This window comes from Myxine glutinosa, chromosome 2, assembly GCF_964187855.1.
Source record: "Myxine glutinosa chromosome 2, kmMyxGlut1.1, whole genome shotgun sequence".
Lineage (NCBI taxonomy): Eukaryota > Metazoa > Chordata > Myxini > Myxiniformes > Myxinidae > Myxine > Myxine glutinosa.
In genome coordinates, this window is record NC_136262.1 from 153,917,710 (window position 1) to 153,939,009 (window position 21,300).

The following is a 21,300-nucleotide window of genomic DNA, read 5'->3' on the forward strand; positions in this document are numbered from 1 at the left end:
CTGCGATATTGCCCAGAGGAGAAAGAAAATAAATAATTGATTGATTAATTCTGTAAATAAATAAATAATCATAAAACAATTAATTTCTTAATCAATTATTGACTAATAGCATACCTACCTAAACCACCACTGTTTCAATGTGAATCTGTAACTTTTTGAAAAATAATTAATTAAGTAATTAATCGATTAATTAATAAATAAATAAATCAAAAATATTCTTTATAGCAAAATCACTTGGTCGTTGTCGTGTCCAAATATCAGCTTCCCAGCTCAAAAGGTTCCTGAGATATTGCCCAGATGAGAGAAAATAAACAAGTACTTAATAAATCGATTTAAATCGACCTCCAATGGATGGAGGTCCTCAATGTCAAACAGGAAATCAGAGCTGTCTCCCTTGACATATTACGTGCCTTCGATACGGTCTGGCACCCCGCTCTGCTCACCAAACTCTCCTCCTATGGTATCCATGGAAATCTCCATGCATGGCTTGCGGACTTCCTCTCTGGTCGTAGTCAACGTGTGGCCCTGAATGGATTTTCTCATCTCCTCTTCCTGTTCAGGCTGGAGTTCCCCAAGGCAGTGTCCTGGGCCCTGTGCTTTTTCTGGTCTTCAGAAACGATCTCTCCGACTCTGGAAAATCCTCTCTATCTCTTTGCTGATGACTCCACTCTCTGCCACCCCATTCCTCATCCCTCAGATCGGCAGTCTGCAGCCTCCTCACTCTCTGCAGACCTGGACAAAATCACAGACTGGTCAAACAAGTGGAACATGTCTTTCAATCTTGACAAATCTCACACTCTTACTGTGTCTCTCCGAAAAGACTGACTGGACAACCCTCCCATCCACTTTCTGAATAATCCTCTCCAAGAAGTTCTGTCACTCAAGCTTTTAGGTCTCACTATCTGCCATGATCTTTCCTGGGAAAACCACATTTCCAAGCTGGCCTCCAAAGTCAGTCACCGATTGGGCATCCTCCATCATGCGAAGTCCTTCCTTGGCACACCTGAGCTCCTCACCACATACAAGGCTTTCATCCGCAGCTCAATGGAATAATGAATGCTCTCCCCTCTGGGCTGGTGCTCCTGCCCCACACCTGGCTCGGCTTCACGCTGTTGAAACCAAAGCTTTCAGAATCATTGGAATCTCCCGCGATGAAGCTGATTGTGAGGGCCTTTTACTCACTCACCGCAGGCAGGTAGGTGGTCTTTCTGTCTTCTACCGACTCCTCTCCGGCCTTGCTCCCCCAGCTCTCTCTGGGCTCTGTCCCCCAAATATTCCAACAGGTCGCACAAGATCTGCCTGCAACCCTCTTCTGGTGAAATTGCCAAAATCAAGACCCTCTGCTCACCTTCACTCCTTCATTCCTCTTTACTCCCACCTCTGGAACAAACTCCCTCACTCTCTTCAATCCCACTCCTCCCTCCATGTCTTTAAAACACCTGTTCACCACCATCTCTTATCTTCCCCCATCCAAAACCTTGATCTTTTCTACCCCCGTTAATTCACCCTGGATCCACTTTTTTGAAATTCCGACTTCTTTCCTGGAAGTCCTAGTAGTGTCCATGTGTTTTATACCTCTCCCATCCCCCCTTCCCATGCCTCCTCCCCCCAAGCCCTCTCCCTCCCACAGATCTAATGTCCCTGTTCTCTGCTGTTGTACTTGTGTGCTTCCCTCTCTCTCCCCATCTTGTCTCCCGCTCCCTTTATTGTATGTTTTGTGTCCGGTTTTTATTTATTTTTTTGGGGGGTTTTGGGGGTTTTTTTGGGGGGGGGGGGGGAGATTGATGTTAGCTCTTACACGAGCCTCAATGTTGTATCCCCCCCAAAAAAAAAAGTTATATATCGCTTTTCGCCTGATCTCTCAATGGTGAAGAATCACTTAAACAATTAAATAAGCCTCACATCCGACTCCACGTTCAGATCTTCACCAAAATCTAATTGATTCGGCCTTGTCACACACCCAATCTGTCCACCAAGTTTGATCCAAATCCGTCCATAACCTTTTGAGTTAACGTGCTATGTATCGTTTTTGGCCCTATCTCCGAATGGTGAAGAATCACTTAAAAAATTCTCGTAGCCGGATCCGAATCCGGATCTTCACCAAAATCTAATCATTTCCTCCTTGTCACATACCAAACCTCTCTGCCAAATTTCGTCCGAATCCGTCCACAACTTTTTGAGATATCCTGTTCACAAACAAACAGACAGACAGGGATGAAAACATAACCTTCGGTGGCAAAGGTAATAACTGATAACTTGCAATAATTATCATATCAAGTAATTTGATCTCAGCTTTTGAAATTTGCCTTCTATTTCACGATAACGTACACTGTTGTTCTGTACTCTTCAAGGTCCAGGAAGTGAGAAACTGGAGGTTGCTGGCTTGGAGGAAAAGGCAAGGAGTCTTATCTCTGCACTTCATGCAGAGGCCACCATGCTGTGCTTGCGGAATAAAGACTTGAATACCCGCTTACAGGTTCGGAAACCTTCCAGCACTTAAGGTCAACTTGTGGTGCACCGAAAGACGACAAAATCTTCTGTGGTGAAGCCAGTTAATGCAGCAGCTTCCTTTATTTTCAATAGTTTCCTGAAACAGACATGAAGAATTTATCTCTCAATTGATAATCTTAAGGTTAGTTATTTGGCTGGTCATAAGATTTTGTAAACTTGATTAATTGCAATGGTGTATATCTTTTGCTTGCTTTTGTATTTATTTGGACAAGCTAGATATTTGGTGTTGCACATTTAAGCTCCGTACCTCACTCTTCCATGAGCCTTGATTTTGTATAGAAAAAGCACTATTTCTGGTACAAACTTGGTATGTAAAATTGTCCTCCATTGGACATTTTATTTCACAATTTATGTAATCTCTGTCCTGCAATTTTCAACATTGCTGCTTGCAGCAGAAGATAACCTCGAAGCAACAGGAAAAAAGTTTTTTTTTTAAAGGAGATGCACTAGGAAACTCCGCTTGCCAACCATAGCTGCACTCTGATGTCGGCACCACTTTTCCTGGTGTCAAGTAACAAGGGCCTGAGTGTTGTGCAGTGTAATTAACGAAAAAAGTGGCCTTTGAATAGCATGTTTTGCTGGAGCTTTCCTCCAATCAATCCCTACCACAACCAAAAACCTTTCACTAATATTCAGCTGTGGTCTCTTTCCGACCCCATTCCTTGACAGCGAACAGAGGCAGAGCTTACACGGTTGAGTCAAGAGTCTGTGGCACTCGCACAGCATCTTGCGGTTGCCTCTGAGCTAGAACACTCTAAGCTTGAGTTGGCTGCACTACGAGCGCAGCTGACTGGCCCAGCAAACAAGACGGTGCCTCTCGCCACATATGAGAACCTCAAGCAACAGTCAGAGCAACAGATCAGACAATTGGAGGAAGACTTTGAGCGTGTACAGCAAAGGGCTCGTGATTACGATGGAAAGATGCGACGGTTGCAGCAACAGCTACGTCTTCTGCCTTTGGGTCGCGATGCATCACAGACAGAGCTTTCCAGCCCTGAGACAACTTGTAACCAGTTGCTTCAATTGAAAAGTGCTGCTCGTGCAGATGGATCAGGCATTGGAGATACAGAGAGCATATCTTACCCAAGCAACCTGTCTATTGAGGAGGGAACTAAAGAAGAGCTACAACAGACTTATGAACAGCAACTGCGTGAGGCAAGGGCTGAGCTATCAGCAGAATGGGCAGCACGACAGGAGGCTGAGTGGCGAGCTGAGGAGGTTAAGCAAATGTATGAGCGGCGTATAGAGGATATTGAGCATAAAGTGGCAACATCACGAACACTACAGCAAGGAGTAGAGGGTCAGATGGAAAAGGTGAAGCTTTCTTATGAGCGGCAGGCCCGAGAGCTAGATTCGCAGCTTAACTCGGCACGAGCCGCCCAAGAAAGGGAACGTAAACATGTGACGGAGCTGCAGATGAAGCTGGAAGAGGCACAACAGGCTCTAGCACATTCAGTTCCTTTGAGGCAGTATGAGGAACTCGAAACTTCATTTAACCTGTCACTGGAAGAAACTAGTGAAAGACTGGCTGGCTTGACGGAACAGTACAATGTAGCACAAGATGAAATTGCCCAGTTGCAAGCTCAAAATTTTAACCAAAGCATTTCAAGAGTACCACAAGCAGATCGTATTGATATTGAGGAGCAGCTGAGAAATGCCCTTGACACCCGTGAGGTTGAGGCACTGGAGCTGACAACCAGGTACGCTGAAGTGAAAGATAGAAGACGTGAGCTGAGTGCTACACTCGAATCACTTCAGCTGGAACTGAAATCGGTATCAGATAGGCTGACTGAGTCAGAGAAACTCCGTGTTGTCCTCAAGGTGGACCTGGACACTGTCCGGAGAGAGCTTGCTGATGTGAGTCACCGACATTCAAATGTTGAGAAAGAAAACACATTTTTAAAGTCTGCCCTGAAAGAGAGCAAACAAGAGCTCAAAAATGTTTTGACTTTGTATGAAGATTTGCAGAAGGATGTAAGCTTCAAGAATGAACACATTAAATCCCTTGAGATGATGGTTGCAGATGTCACAGATAAGCTTTCACTTGTTCAGGAAGAGATGCGTTTGATGCAGACAAAGGCACAGAACCTAGAATACAGCCAGATGCAAATGGTACCCAAAGAGCTTGTTGAAAAGGAATGTGTAATGCTGCAAGAAGAAGCTGCAATGCTTAAAAATATGATGTCAGAGATGTCGCAAAGTTGCCTGAAAGTGGAGACTGAGAAGCAGGAGCTAGAAGGGCTTTTGTTGAAAGCAAAGGAGAAGTTATCTGATTTGGAGAATGAAAATAGAGTTGCACAAGGTGAGGTGAACAGAGCTAGTTTGACAATGTCTGCAATTCAAGCAGAATGCAATGAAAATGTGCCAAGGCACAGACATGATGAGATCGTGTCATTGCTGAAAGAAGAAGAAGAAGTACTTCGACTAAAGCTTGACAAAATCCAAAATAAATACAAAGAAGCCACAGAAGATAGAGCAGAATTCAAAACAAAAGTGGATAAGTTACTTTCTACAGTGACAGATTTGAAACAAATAAATGAAACATCCCAAGCTGAGTTAGAGAACAACAACCAAGAAATAGTGATTCTTGGAAAGATGAATGAAGAGCTCACACTAAGAATGAAAGAAGCCATCCAATCAGCTGAAGAGTATAAAAAGTTGATAGAAAATATTGACTCTTCCCTGCAACAAAAGAACTTTGAAGTATTGGATGCAGTTGGGATGTACAATGCTTCTCAGAAAGAAGTGCAGATACTGAAACAGGAAATTGCTTCACTTGAGCAAGCAAGGCAGGATATTGATGCTCAATTGAGTGAGGCTGTGGTAAATTATAAAACTTCAGAGCAAGCCAGATCAATTTTGCAAGAATCTCTGGATAAGATGAATGCCAAGATGTTAGATATGACAGAGAACTTGAGCGCAAACCAAAGTGAAATTGAGAGTTTAAGGAAGGAATTGGTGGACGTCGTACCAGTGGTGAGGCAGGCCGACATTATTTATTGCACTAGAACTGCCCTTGAAGACCACACCGAAATGAACAAACCCTCGGAGATTCCAATTTCAGAGCTGCAAGTGAAAGCTGAGGAATTATCAAACATTAAAGAATTGTCAGAGAAAACTTTGAGTACATTTAAAGAGGATCAAGAGAGAACAGAGGAAGAAAAATTGCATTTGGAAGAAATGAACAGAGAACTTAAGAATGAACTCACAAAAGTGACAGAAGAAAATGTTGTTTTGCAGAAGGGAATGGGAGAATTGCAAAAATGTTTTGAAGAGAAAACGAAAGAAATGGAAATTAATGTAATCGAGCTGCATCAAGAAATCGATCTCATGCAAGAGAAACTCGCAACAGAATACGTCACCAAAGAGAAGTATTCCGAATTAGAAATAAAAGAGAAACAGCTGCTGGAGCTAATGCACACTTACAATGAAGCGATAGAAGAGATCGACAAGTTGAGTGATGAGGTCGCCCACCAAAAGCAGGAACACACAGCATTGCTCGAACGGCATGCTTGGACAAAGAAAACGTTGGAGGAAGTAACATGGAAGTTGGAGAAGGATTCAAGTGAAGTTGAAAAGGATATTGTTGAAAAGGAGCAGGAGATTGTGTTTTTGAGAAGTGAAGTCGAAAGGCTTAAGGCCGAGGCGGATCAAACGCAAAAGGAACTTGGTTCATTAAGAGCGTATGAAGAAGAAAAATCCGCCAATGAAGCCGAGATCGCAGTGCTTTCAAAGCGTGTGGAAGATTTGTTGAGTAAACATGAGGATGAAGTTCAGGGTGATATGGACAAAGAGGCAGAGCTGCAATGGCAGCTTGAGAATGTGAAGCATGAGATGATTGAGAAAGTTGGAAAACTTAAGAAAGAGATAGATGAAGCTCAGCAAAAGCAGGAGGCGGCGGTCCTGGAGGCATGTCGTTGCCAGGAAGAGGAAGACCGAGCAAGGAGCGAGAAGGATGCAAGTGAAGAACGTGCTCGGGATCTGGAGAGAGAACTTTCTGAGCGAGAGCAAGCTGTGCAAGATTTCAAAAGAGCAGCTGAAGAGTTGCAAAATAAATTGGACAACTCTGGCATTTTGATGGAAGAAAAAGATAAAAAGGTAATTGCATATTACACAACGCTGCTGCCCCCATATCCTTCCCCTTTGCAGATCTCACAACACTTGTAAAAAATAATGTACCTAAGCCAATAATAAGCTTTTTGCAATTGTTCTTTCTTTCTTACTTGTTAAAGCAATGTACAAACAGCATGACAATGGGCATTTTATTTGTCCATGGCGAGTGCTCATGTTTGTCAGTCACTACAATCTCTTTTCTGGCACTCTTCAAGATTGAGATGAGCCAAGTGTTTCCATGTAGAACAGAAAATAAAATCTTTAAAGTCATTTTTTGCGCTGTTGATAATGTTCCGTAACAATGTTTGTTTTTAGACCATTTTTGTAAATTGTAGCAGACTCGGAGAGTATTTACGAGGTAACAATTTGGCAAATGCATCGAACATAGGCTGTCACAGATGCCAGGACAATGTGCCATCTTTGAAGAAAATAAGTCAAAATGATGTTCATCTGACATGTAGTCAATTGGTTTTTTGGGGGTTTTTTTTGAGAGGATACTTCAGCTAGTTAATAGTCACATCTGTCAGCTGGTTTAATAGGATTGGCATCAACCTGTAACTTACCCGTCAGAATAGTTGCCGTAAAGCAAAGATGTAGGTGTGTTTTATTGATGTCCTTGTAGAAGCTTGCAATCAAATCTGTACGAGCAAATTAAAATTAGAATGATGAGAGAGCGGTATATCTAACAGCTTCTGATGTCATAAGGCTGCTCTAAAAGTTTACAAGCATCTGATTTATCTGTTTACAAGTCGGAGGACTGATTTAAAGGTGTCCGAGGTGTCAGAATGCTTTTTGAAAGAAAACTTCTCAATCGTAATTTCTCACAACTGTAATTGGATATATCGGAGGTAGCTTGCTTGTCTTAGAGTCTGGGTTTGCTTCTTGATTGCTCTTGTACCAGATGGCAAACTACCACCATAGTGCTTAACAAGTTTTGCATCATAGAGTAAGACATCATTTGGAAGAGACATTAGGTTAGCTACCCCATTGACTAACACTTGCTACGGGCATTAAAAAGATCCGACAGTGCCTTTCGAATGGAGCAAACTACCATGTGCTGGTACTCTGGCGAAACACAAAGTTCCTGCATCGAACTGCCATTGTGAAAGCAATTGCATCCCACCCAGTGTATCCTTTGCAACAAAAGGTGTACTAAAACGTCATTGCATATTCTTTATTTGAGGCAAGCCGATTCGAGCATTTCTTGAACATTGTGCCGAAATCTCCTTTAATTGAGAATGCGTTTTGTGGACATTGCTCACGCAGGTATCTGCGGTGCAGGAGGAACGTGCCCGACTCCGGCTGGCTCTTAACAGCTTGTCCCAGTTGCCCTATGCCACTGGCAGCACAAAGCGCCAGAACCAGCAGCTTGAAGGTCTCCACATCCAGCTGCGCAAAGTGCAACAGCAGTTACTGGTGGGCATTTTTTGACCATAAAATTATTGTCACATTCTAATTCGAAATGTGCACTCATCTTGCTCCCACTTTCACACAAGAATTACAGCCTCTGTACTCGTCATCATTGATTTATTATCTCTGTCACCAAACATGGGCGGAGGTTATGTTTTCACCTCTGTCTGTTTGTCTATGAGCAGGATATCTCAAAATATTATGGACGGATTTGGACTAAATTTGGTGGACAGGTTGAGTGTTTGACAAGGACGAATTAATTCCATTTTGGTGAAGATCGGGATGTAGATCCGATCATTTAAAAAAAAAGTGATTCACTACATTCTTCACTATTGAGTGGTGGGGCACAAAGTTATATATAGCACAATATCTCAAAAGGTTATGGATGGATTCGGACGAAACGTCCTGGACTGGTTTGGTCTGTGACAAGGACGAATTGATTTGATTTTGGTGAAGATCCGGATTTGCATCCAGATATGAGAATTTTAAAGTGATTTTTCACCATTAAGAGATGGAGCCAAAAACGATACATGGAGCATGATATGTCAAAAAGTTGTGGGCGGATTATGATAAAATTGGTGGATGAGTTGGGTATGCGACAAGAACAAGCTGATTCGATTTTGGTTCAAGCCCGGATGCAGATCCGTCCCATCAGTGGGATACAAAATGTAAACTGTTGAGTCTGCGGCGTGCCATTCTACCGAGTGCTGTTCTACATGCTCTACTGAGTGTCGTTCAAGTTTTTGTTGTTTCAGTATTCGTTTTGTTTCTGGTGCACAATTTTGGATCATTCTTTAATTTTGTAGGCAGCATGTGACTGCTCTTTTGGATTATTGCTTCGGGAGTGGTGCCGCTAATGTGCTGCCCCCTGTAGGTTAGAGCAGGAATTTGGAATTTGTTCAGGGTGCCTGTCATAGCTTGCCTACTCTTCACAAAACACATAATGGGATCCTTGATGTCCACCAATTAATGCTGGCAGAAACTACGGATATATGAATGAATGAATGATCGTTTTAAGCCCATTTTCCCTGCTAGAGTGAGGGTTAGCCTTGCGGGCCCCATGACAATCATGGTTCCCTGTTTGAGGCAATGTTTTTATGGCCGGATGCCCTTCCTGACGCCAACCCTTGGTCACGCTCTTACGATGCGCAGGGATACGGTGTACCTATTCTAAATCCAAACTCCATTCCCGTGAAAACTCGTGCTCGCCAACTTGAAAGACTCCGCAATAAAACGGGTCTCACAGTTCACTCCCAAGCCTACAAGGACCACCTACAACACTACAAAGATGCCCTCTCCCGCGCCCGCTCTGCCTACTACTCTCAAATTATCCACTCTGGCTCCGGAAACCCAAAAGCACTCTTCTCGACAATAAACAAACTCCTCCGCCCCCTGAACACCACCACCCAGTCATTCACAGTAGACAACTGCATCTCCTTCCTCTCTTTCTTCCAACGCAAAATTGACAACATCTACAACAGCTTGACCACCGCCGCACCCGCTCCCCCTCCAACCACCTGCCCCCCCTTGTCCTGCCATCCCCTGTCTCGGTTCTCCCCAATCTCCCCTACTGACCTCTCTGAACTCCTCATAGGAATGAAAACTGCCACCTGCACTCTTGACCCCATCCCCTCCAGCTTTGTCAAAGCCTCCCTCCCTGCTCTCTCTCCACTTATCATTGCAACAATAAACTCCTCCCTGTCTACAGGCATCGTCCCACCTTCCCTCAAAATTGCTGCTGTTACCCCCATTCTAAAAAAACCTGGTCTAAACCCTGACACCCTAAACAACTTCAGACCCATCTCCAACCTACCCTTTCTGTCAAAAGTTTTGGAACGCGCTGTAGCCACTCAACTCAAACATCATCTCTCTGCCAATAACCTGTATGAAACATTCCAATCCGGATTCCGGTCCAACCACAGTACTGAAACTGCTCTCCTCAAAATCACCAATGACCTTCTCCTCTCCTCTGACGCTGGCAACCTCAACATTCTCGTCCTCCTCGACCTCAGCGCTGCCTTTGACACCATCGATCACACTATCCTCCTCACCCGACTTGAATCCACCTTTAACGTTACCGGCACTGCCCTCTCTTGGATTAAATCATACCTCTCTGACAGATGCCAGTTCATCTCCATCAATAACTGCAAATCCCCCACTGCTCCCCTCCCCCAAGGTGTCCCCCAAGGTTCAGTTCTTGGCCCCCTCCTCTTCATCCTTTACCTGTCCCCGCTCGGTCACTTAATCCGCCGTCATGGTCTCCAATTCCACTGCTTCACCGATGACATCCAGCTTTTCATCTCCACCAAGTCCGTCTCCACCGACACCCACTCTATCCTGACAAACTGCATCACTGAAATAAAATCCTGGCTTCAAATCAACTTCCTCAAGCTTAACTGTGATAAATCTGAAATAATCATCATTGGCCCAAAAACGCTCACAAAATCCACCCATAACTTTGCCCTCAACATTGACGGTATCCCAGTATCCACCTCCCCTCACATCCGGAATCTTGGCGTCATCTTTGACCAAACCCTTTCCTTCGACAAATACACTAAACAGATCACAAAGTCAGCCTTCTTTCACCTGAAAAACATTGCCCGTCTCCGCTCATCCCTCTCCTCCACGGCTGCAGAAACCCTCATCCACGCCTTCATCACCTCCCGTCTGGACTACTGCAATAGCCTCCTCTATGGTTCACCCTCAAAAATCACCAATAAACTCCAATACATTCAGAACTCCGCTGTCCGTCTACTCACCCATTCCCGGACCCGTGACCACATCACCCCCGTCCTTTACAAGCTTCACTGGCTCCCCATCCCCCAGAGAATCCAGTACAAAATCCTCCTCTTGACATACAAAGCCCTCCATAACCTGGCCCCATCCTACCTGGCTGACCTCCTCTCCAGACACACTCCCACCCGCAACCTCCGCTCTGCTGGTACCAACCTCCTGACCCCCTCCATCCGGACCAAATTCAGATCCTGGGGGGACAGGGCCTTCTCCATCGCTGCTCCCACCCTCTGGAACTCACTACCTCACACCATCAGAGACTCCTCCTCACTCACCACATTCAAAACATCACTAAAGACCCACCTGTTCAACACTGCATTCAACATTCAACCCACAGCATTTAACCCCTGACTATCTCTTCTCCTTCTCCCTCCTTTTGCTTTAAATATTTCCCTATTGATTCTTGTCTTTTTGCAATTGTTGTTTTCATGTATTGTTATGCATTATGTTTGCCACTCTGTCAAAGCGCCTTTGGGCTTCTGGAAAAGCGCTATACAAAATAAATGAATTATTATTATCTATCTATAATTCCAGTAATCTCTGTCTGTACGTTTGTTTGTCTGTGACCGCTGTTTCTCGACAACCACGGGTCCGATATACTTTTAACTTGCCAGGTATATTGCTGGGGACCCGAGGATGTGCCTTTTCAAGGTTTCATATTAATCGGACAATTACTTACCGAGCTATGTCCAAAAAACGATTCAACCAATCAGAGAGCAGCGAACGATCGCGTGTGCCGAACGTGGCGGGCACACTCTGCCTCGGATGGCACATTTGAGAGCGTATTCATTTATTTCACGTTTGCAAACTATGTTGGCGTTAAACGATGTTTTACAACTAATAAAAACGAATTTGCGATTCATTCGCTTTCCTGCGCGTTTGTGCACGCGATGGCGATTTCTTTACCAAACTCCGGAAGCCGTTCGCTTTGGACCAAACCATTTCATGTAAATAGAGGGGGGGGGATTGTCACCGCACTCGCAAGCCGTTCGCTTTGGACCAAACCATTTCATGTAAATAGAGGGGGGGGATTGTCACCGTACTCGCAAGCCGTTCGCTTTGGACCAAACCATTTCATGTAAATAGAGGGGGGGGATTGTCACCGTACTCGCAAGCCGTTCGCTTTGGCTTTGCGAATGGACCAAACCATTTCATGTAAATAGAGGGGGGGGATATAATTTTAGATATAGATATAGTACGGGCAATGCCCTAGTTATTATAAATCGGGGTACACACTGTGATCATTCATCCCAGCAAGCTGGTACTCAATTTGCCGACCTCGGAAGGAAGACAGGCTGAGTCAACCCCCCTGGCGTTAATTCAACGATCGACCAGGATTCAAACACAGGATCCTAGGATCCCAAGCCGGCACCCTAACCGCTAAGCCAGCACCAACAACGGATAATTATTTGTTATTTTGTTTTATAGGTATCGGAGGTGCACTTGTATTAGGATGTATGGTAGCTTTGTTATAAGCAGCAGATCTGTTCCATTCCATAGATTTAATTAATTGTATCAAAGATTAGTTGTATTGAACTCCATCTCCATCTAAATTATTATTATATATTTTTCAATAAAGGGTATCTCCTTGCATTCAGAGTCAGCAAGTACACAATACCACCATGGCATCCTCTCCTCTTCTTCCGCAATAAACTTACACGTTTCACTTTGAATGTTTCGCTTTGCAGTTCCAATTTGGTGGTAATAAAGGGTATTACTTGATTTTTTTTTATTTCTCTGAAATGGCTGAATAGGTTTTGTTTTAAAAAGAAATCAATCAAAACTCAATGCAATATTTCAAAGTTAGTTGCAGTGTATCAAGTTGGAATTACTTCGGTAAGACAGGATTGTCGACCAAAAGTACTATTTTGTTCTTAATAATGGGACCCAACTGTAATGGTATTTTGTCTATTCTTTAACCGTTATGCAGGCCACCAAGTTAGGTTTACTTACTGCCATTTGATGAGTTGGCACAGTAACCGGATAAGCCTTGTTGTGATGGCAATGATTGCTCTGACTAACAGTTTTTACCCCACAGCCCAAATTGGGCTAAGGGGTATTGTCGTCCGGGTGTCAGTCAACTTTTGGTTTCCGTCAATTTCAAGGAGAACGGCTTGTCTGATTAAATCCATTTTTGCAGCGTGTGTTGGGGTTGAGTACAGGAAGGTTCCTTTCGAAAATGGGCGCGCTGCGATTTTCACTATGGCCGCCACGGCAGCCATCCGGGCGTCCGTCAACTTTTGGTTTCCGTCAATTTCGAGCAGAATGGCTTGTCCGATTAAATCCATTTTTCCAGTCTGTGTTGGGGTTGAGTAGAGGAAGGTTCCTTTCGAAAACGGGCGTGCTGCGATTTTCAATATGGCCGCCACGGCAGCCATCTTGAAATTGGTTTCTGTCAATTTCGAGCAGAATGGCTTGTCCGATTAAATTCATTTTTGCAGTGTGTGTTGGGGTTGGGTTGAGGAAGGTTCCTTTCGAAAATGGGCGTGCTGCGATTTTCAATATGCCCGCCACGGCAGCCATCTTGAAATTGGTTTCTGTCAATTTCGAGCAGAACGGCTTGTCCTATTAAATCCATTTTTGCAGTGTGTGTTGGGGTTGAGTAGAGGAAGGTTCATGGGCATGCTGCGATTTTCAATATGGCCGCCACGGCAGCCATCTTGAAATTAGTTTCCACCATGCATGGGCTGAGGGGTTACGCCCGCTTTGCAGTGCTATTTATTAAGCTATGTATTCGTGTATGAATTTTGTAATTGTTTCTTATCTTAATTTAACCATTTTTCATTGTTCTAACAATCATCGTTAACTTGTAATGCTGCAAGGTAGGTTGAAGGATAGAAGTTTGATACAATTAAGGAAGTGTGTGTGCATAAAATCTGGCCACAATTCCTGAATAGTGCAATGTCAGTTCTCCACGTTGTCTCTTTTTATAGAGCGCCCCCTGGAGTCAGTGGGAGAAATGTGGAACCTTTGTTCTGTAGACATGTATAACACTGCATGTTATATCTGGTGTGTTCTAAATATCTAAGTACACCCTTGATATGCAACAAATATAGAATGGTGGTGTCTCCACTCTAACAGTACTCGCTGATGAAGCGATCGCCCAACATGGTGGAGGCACTGACTTCCCAGCAATCAGTCCAGGGCAGGAATTTGTAACTTGGTGAAGTTCATTGTAACCTGATAACTCCCCTACCTTTCATGAAAGACACACCATGGGATGTTTAACAACCACCAACAACCAGTGCTGACAGACGAGTTCTCCGGCTTAACGTCCTACCAAAGAACGGTGCAGACATTGATGCATTGCCATGCACGCCAAACAACATAATGTTTGGTCGAGATTCCAAACGAGGTTAGACAGCTAAAAGGCGAGTGTAAGACTAAGAGAAAAAAAAAAAAGAGACCACAAGGAAATGCACAAAAAGTGTAGCATTTCAGTTATATAGGTCGCACTAGAACAAGTAGTAGGTGTGCTCTGTGTTACAGATGACTTGATTATTGGTGATAGCCACCATCCACAATATGTTGTGAATCCAAAATAGCTTTGTTGCAATTATGTATTTCTTGTCTCCAGGAAGCTGAGAAGAGGCACCTGGACGTGGTATCTGTGTATCGTACCCATCTGCTATGTGCTGTACAGGCAAGTACCGAGTATAGAGGGTGGAAGTTAGTACATCAACACGTGCATTGATCAAATGGCCGATTTTCCATCCACTAATCTGCCTATGATAATCACTTTGATTATGTGGTCACTTCCGAAGCAAGTTCGGCAGCACTTGGTCTTCACTTCACGTCAACTGGTCATTAGCACTGTCTCAATGCACATAATTAGAGTAATCCAGGAATGCAGAAATCGAATTACCTCTGCCACTGAAGGTGGACGGAGGTTATGTTTCACTCCTGTCTGTTTGGTTTCTGTCTTTGAGCAGGATATCTCAAAAAGTTACGGGGGGATTCGGATGAAATTTGGTGGACAGGTTGGGTGTGTGACAAGAACGAAATGATTAGATTTTGGTGAAGATCTGGATCCGGATACTAGGATTTATTTATTAATTTGATATATGTGGGAAAATTACATGCCCTGATCAGGAATCTAACCCAGGTCCTCTGGAAAACCGTACCAGTGCTCTGCCATCTGAGATATCTGGGCGACTGTGACCAAGCATGCAATTTTCCCACACATACAATTGCCACTCTCTTTCCGTCAATGCTTCCAGGGCACTCTCTGCCAACCATAGGAGCACCTGGTCTGGGCATGTAATTTTTCCACATATGTCAATTCATTAGTTATAATCCTGTTCATTTAAAAAAAAAAAATTTTGTAAGTGATTCTTCACCATTGAGAGAGAGGACCAAAAACGATCAATAGTACAATATTTCAAAAAGTTGCTGACAACTTATGTCAAAACTTTGTGGATGAGTTGGGTAGGTGACAAGAACAAGCCGATTCGATTTTTGTTAAGGTCCAGATGCTGATCCGGCCTATTAGTGGGATACAAAACCAACTGTTCAGCCTGGTGGAGGTATTCACTGTACCGAGTGCCATTCTTGTTGGTACTGTGTTCCGGTTTGTGTTTTTCTTTTTGATCAACTCTTATAATTACTGTTTGGTATTTTATCAAAATCAGATATTAACTATCTTATACAGAAGATGTATACACAAAGAATTAAGTTAAGCACCCCTACACAAAGAATTAAGTTAAGCACCCCCTAATATATATTCTTTGTGTATATGTATACATTGGCATATATTCTAAGGTATGTGAGATCAAATAATGATTGGTATGACATTAGCAATTATCCATTGATGAAATGCAGATGAGTGCACGCATCTGTGACGCCCATCGCTCGTGCAGCACGTGTTATCATCCACGTGGTCGTGATTTTCTGTAAATGCACTATCATCACGGGTTATTGCAAGTCACGCCTGGCTTGTGTGGGGGTTACATGGTCATTTTCTCGTAATGGTGGCTCGTAGACGGTTGTCGGACGGAGAAAGATGGCGGATAATAGGCATGATCGAGTCCGGAATGTCCAGAAAAGCTGTAGCTCGAACGTTTGGTTACCACCATTCGGTGATCAGTCGGTTGGTGCAGAAACACCAGGAAACGGATGCGGTGAAGGACCGCCCAAGGTCTGGAAGACCTCGCGTGACAACAGTCCGCCAAGATAGAGCGCTTTTGAGACTGGTGCGACGATATCCCTTCGCCTCGAGCCATTTCCTGAAGGACAACTGGCTGCCCAACAGAAGGCTATGTCACCGTACCGTGAGGAACCGCCTGAAATCGGCCGGTTTAAGGTCAAGACGAGTGATCAAGCGTCCAAGGCTACTCGAACGACATCAGAGGGAGCGTTTGGCATGGTGCCTAGCGCGACGTGGATGGAACATCCGGTCTTGGAGGCGAGTTCATTGGTCGGATGAAAGCCGGTTCTTGCTGTACGTGACAGATGGGCGTGTTCGGGTGTGGCGCCACAAAAACACCGCGTATGCACCTAAAAACATTCAACCAACGGTACCCTTTGGTGGTGGCTCGATTATGGTCTGGGGATGCTTCTCCCATGACTGTAAATTGGACCTGATAACTGTGCGAGGTAACCTCAACGGAGAGCGATATGCCGAGGATATCCTGAATACCACCGTAATCCCGCACTTCGATGACCACACCCTCGCCAGCAGACCCATCTTCATGGATGACAACGCCAGGCCTCACCGTGCGAGACGCGTCCGAGCCTTGCTGGAGCAAGGTGCTGTGACAACCATCCCCTGGCCTGCATACAGTCCTGACCTGAACCCCCTCGAGCACGTTTGGGACATGTTGGGACGACAAATTGCGAAGATGGTCCCTCCAATAGCCAATCTGGATGAATTGGAACGTGCATTACATCGGGAATGGAACAACCTGCCACAGCAACGCATACGACGGCTTACAGGGTCTATGAGACGTAGGGTTGAGTCAGTGATCCGATCACGTGGGTCCTACACACGTTATTGACGCAAAGATCGCTAGAGGTCTTCTCAGAACAATGACTGTACGTTAGAAAACATAAACGTCATCCACACTGTCCGTGATGGACCTATAGCTCCATACTTAAATTGAGGTGAAAATATGCCTAAAATTCCCAAAAAATTTCACCTTAAATTATTCAGAATAAAATATTGAAAACGGCATGATTGTTATGTTTTTATGTGACCATAATATCACTTCTCCAGAAAATATAGCAATATCATGGGTATATTACACTGTTTTGACGACAACAAACTGGTAATGTGCGAGGTTGTAAAAAAACGGGGGGGGTGCTTAACTTAATTATTTGTGTATATATCCATAAATATGTAATAGGCATGTGAAAAGATTTTCTAAGAGGAAAAGCAACTCCTCACCTCTAAGAATGTGCAAATAGATTGACGCAAAGAAATGACGTGGTCCTGCCAGTGCAGCTGGTGTGCAATGCATTGCCACATGGGATTGGTGCCATCATGTCTCATATAATACCAGATGGCAATGGATGCCCTTCCTTCCATCGTGGGCATCAGTTTAATTTGGCAGAGGAGGTTTGCTCATATTCATCGGGAAGTGTTGAGCCTAGTAGGTGGTGTCCTTCTTCTTGCGTATGACAAATTACAGCTCACAGATCTAAATCTAAGATGGACAACCAAGTCACAGCACTGCCTGTTGTTCAGTGGATTTCCCTAAATACTTCATCAAATTTCTGTAGGTGACAATGATTCACAATGTGATGAATAGTCTGATCTGGGTGAACACAGTAACATGCTGGGCTATCTTTGAAATTCCATTTGTGGAGGGGGTGTGTTGTCCTTGCATGGAGAGTACGGATCCTGTTGAACGCATACCACTGTTTCCGGGGGAGGTCGAAACCTGGAGGCACTTCTGTCGGATTACTCACCTGTTCTTTGTTAGCAATCTTGTCTCTCCAGAGATTGCAACGCTTGTTCTTGGTGGTAAACTCCGCATCATTCAAAACATTACTGGAATCCCAGAAAGGTTTGCGTGACTTGAGTCGTAAACTTGTATGCGATATAAATAAATTTCACCAGATTTGTATGGGAGGAAACTTTTTTTTTTTTTTAGTGATTCTTCATCATTGAGATATGGGACCAAAAACGATAGATAGCATGATATTTCAAAACATTGTGGGCGGATTATGACAAAACTTGGTGGATGACTTGGGTATGTGACCAGAACAAGCCGATTAGATTTTGGTTCAGGGATACAAAATGTAAACTGTTCAGCCTGGCAGAGGTATGCGTTCTACCGAGTGCCATTCTAGTTTGTGATGAATTTGAAGCCTTATTGAACAGAAATGGGATAGCTGCATAAAATTGGCCCAATATCACCCTGCCATGAATGCGCAGATACAACATTTTGTTTAATTACTGAAGTGAGCACTGCGAGGAGAGAGAACCAGTGCTTGCATCCTAATCTGGTGAATTTCCTCATGTTGAACTTTAAATTGCCATATTGTACATCGATTGAAATGCCAAACAACCTCTTCCTCAAAATGGGCCTCCACTCAAGGCTGGATCTCACTAAACCTGATGTGCGTTGTCAGATTGCGCAGAAGAAAACAGACCAAGCAAACAACTACCTTAGGTGGCAGAGGAAATAATTATGAGGAAGGGTACCAACGAAACAGAGTTCCTTATTGGTCAAGAGGTTCTAGCATGTGACCATAGAGGCCAACGAAAGTGTGTCCCAGGAGTCATTCAGTCAAAATAAGTCCCTTGAATGTTCCAAGTGAAGGTGATGCCCGGAACAGTTTGGTGTCGCCACACTGAGCAACTGCACAGCTCAGCAAGCGGGTTGACGGATGAACCAGTAATGTGAAACATGAAAGTGTTGGCCCGATGCAACCCCAATGCAGTACCGTCAGCATCATTACCAGCTCAGCAATCGCTGCTTGAGTTGTCCACGGTAAGACAATTCCCTCGACTAGCAGCTATGGAGAGAGCTGTGGATACAGAAGCACCTTTCACACCAAACAATGGCAGGCATTACTCAGAAAGACAAAGGAAACCACTAACAAAACGGAATTTGCAATTCATACAGTCACAATAATTCATACAGTCACTAGAAGAAACATTACTACTTGTAATTTGCCATTATCGACAGCTCTATCCATTTTTTGCATGGTTCTAAATAGGCCCGACTCCAAATACATCAATTGTCACGGGGAATGTGGCTGTAGTTAGGCCATCACAGAGCATTAAATATTTAAACTGGAACGGCACTCAGTAGAGAGCATACCTCTGCCTGGTTGGCCATATCACTCAATGGTGAAGAATCACTTAAAAAAATTGTACTAGCCGGATACGGATCCGAATCTTTACCAAAATTGAATCGATTCTTCCTTGTCACACAAACAACCAGTCCACCAAGTTTCGTCCAAATCCGTCAATAACTTTTTGAGATATCCCGCTATGTATCGTTTTGGCCCTATCTCTCTCAATGGTGAAGATTCATGTAAAAAATTAAATAATTCTCATATCCGAATCAATATTCAGATCTTCACCAAAATCGAATCGATTCTTCCTCGTCACATACACAACCTGTTCACAAAGTTTCGTCCAAATCCGTCCATAACTTTTTGAGATATCCTGCTACGTATAGTTTTTGGCCTTATCTCCCAGTGGTGAAGAATCACGTAAAAAATTCTACTAGCCAGTTTCTAATACGGATCTTCACCAAAATCTAATCATTTCATCCTTGTTACATCTCTGCCAAATTTCGTCCGAATCCATCCACAACTTTTTGAGATATCGTGTTCACAAACAGACAAACAAATTGACAGACAGGGGTGAAAACATAACCTCTATCCACCTTTGGTGACAGAAGTAACAATACATTTGGAGGAGATTTGGTGTATTGATCCCAATAGTAGTATACTAAGTCCTGTACCACATATGAATAATATTGTCGCGTGACGACCCTGTGTGGTGCACACCTTAGGGTAGCGTGGATAGCCAAACGAGCTTTACTCTTACTCGGTTCAAAACACTCGCACTCGGTTCAAAATGTGGCGGGGTTAATACATGTGGGAGGGGGGGGGGGGGGGGGGAAAGGGGGGAGGAGGAGGAGGAGGAGCACTTACCTGAACGGATCCTACCGGCAGTCCTCAAACCTTCAAAAAATAAACTCACACGAAACCAGATTTAAAATATCCAAAAATACCGGCTTTATTAAAAGGAGTGCCAGTAATACAAAATAAAACACGGTCAAATAATTTCCTAAATTGTGACGTCCCCACGACAGACACAGACACAAACATAGACGAAGGATAAAATAAATGGTGGATAAAATTAAGGTGTGTGGTTATTTAGTGCACTAAGCTCTGATCGCTGGTCGGGTCTCGTCAGGGGTCGTAAAAATCGTCCGGGGCGTTGGCGGCTTTGCGCGTGAAACGTGCTCATTGGCGCGAAACAGGCCTCACTGTGCATTCCTTCACTGCGTCCTTTCACTCCGGGCCGTGAAACACGCTCATTGGCGCGAAACAGGCCTCACTGTGCGTCCCTTCACTCCAGGCCTCGTGCACGAAACGAACAGGAGTTGTCGCGCAGCTCGTCGTTCTTGTTTGGGGAAAACCGCAGCTCTCCGTCCCTGGCTCTTCCACCTCACGACCACCAGCCCGATGCCGGAACATGGCTGCTCGCGATGAATCCTCCTCGTGCACTATCGCTTTTGGAACGAGGGGAAGATACCGGCACAACCGTTATCGCCAGACCCAAAAACAGAGAAGGGGGAAGAGAGGAGCAATCAAGACCGTTCGCTACGGCATCCAAAGCGAGAAGGGAAAATGTCTGCCGCTCCAACTATTTTACACGCCGCTCTCTGACGTCATCGGTCGTCCTTCACCAATCAGCGTGTCTTCTTACCAGTCCTTCCCATCAATCAAAGAACCCCGCCCAATCACTGTCCTTCTGGGCGTGGCCCCGACCTGCCCGACCTGCCCGACCTGTGCGCTTCCCAAGTGGGGGTTGTCAGTGGTAGGGCTTGATGTCTTGGCCTCCGGTAAGTTTTTAATTTCGGGTGTTTAAATGTGCAATTCTAGCCCTATGTGTGGTGTATTGTCAAAAGGAACAAAGGAATAAATACAGAGGTAACGAGGTACAAGGGATAATTACTCATAATCCCTGAGCTATTTAACATACCCCACCTTGATCCGGACAGACGGTCTACTGGATCCCTACGTATCGTACATCAAGGTGGCACTTCTTCTTCGCGACAGTCGGAGCACACTAATCTATACAAATCTACCTGGACTAAAGTAATCACTGTCTACCCCCTACAAACGTAACAATATCAACAATTTAGCATGCTCGTCATAGTGTATTTGTTCTGTCAAGGCAATATCGCATCAAGAATTATGCTGAATGGTTTGCCATTGCCTTTCCCAGCACAGCCAAGGCAGGAATTTGTAATTTGTTCAGTGACAACTCGTATACTCTTCGCG

The 21,300-nt window shown here is 44.2% G+C and overlaps 1 protein-coding gene across 8 annotated transcripts in view; it reads left to right on the forward strand.

The window, feature by feature from the left end:
* LOC137422254 (uncharacterized) overlaps nucleotides 1–21,300 on the forward strand; it is a 305,787-nt gene that overhangs the window by 269,789 nt on the left and 14,698 nt on the right. For all 8 annotated transcript variants that reach the window (XM_078771835.1, XM_078771837.1, XM_078771840.1 and 5 more), the window contains 4 exons: nucleotides 2,352–2,476; nucleotides 3,181–6,609; nucleotides 7,891–8,040; nucleotides 14,405–14,470. In XM_078771835.1, coding sequence (XP_078627961.1) covers nucleotides 2,352–2,476; nucleotides 3,181–6,609; nucleotides 7,891–8,040; nucleotides 14,405–14,470 — 3,770 coding nt within the window. The remainder of the gene's footprint in view (nucleotides 1–2,351; nucleotides 2,477–3,180; nucleotides 6,610–7,890; nucleotides 8,041–14,404; nucleotides 14,471–21,300) is intronic.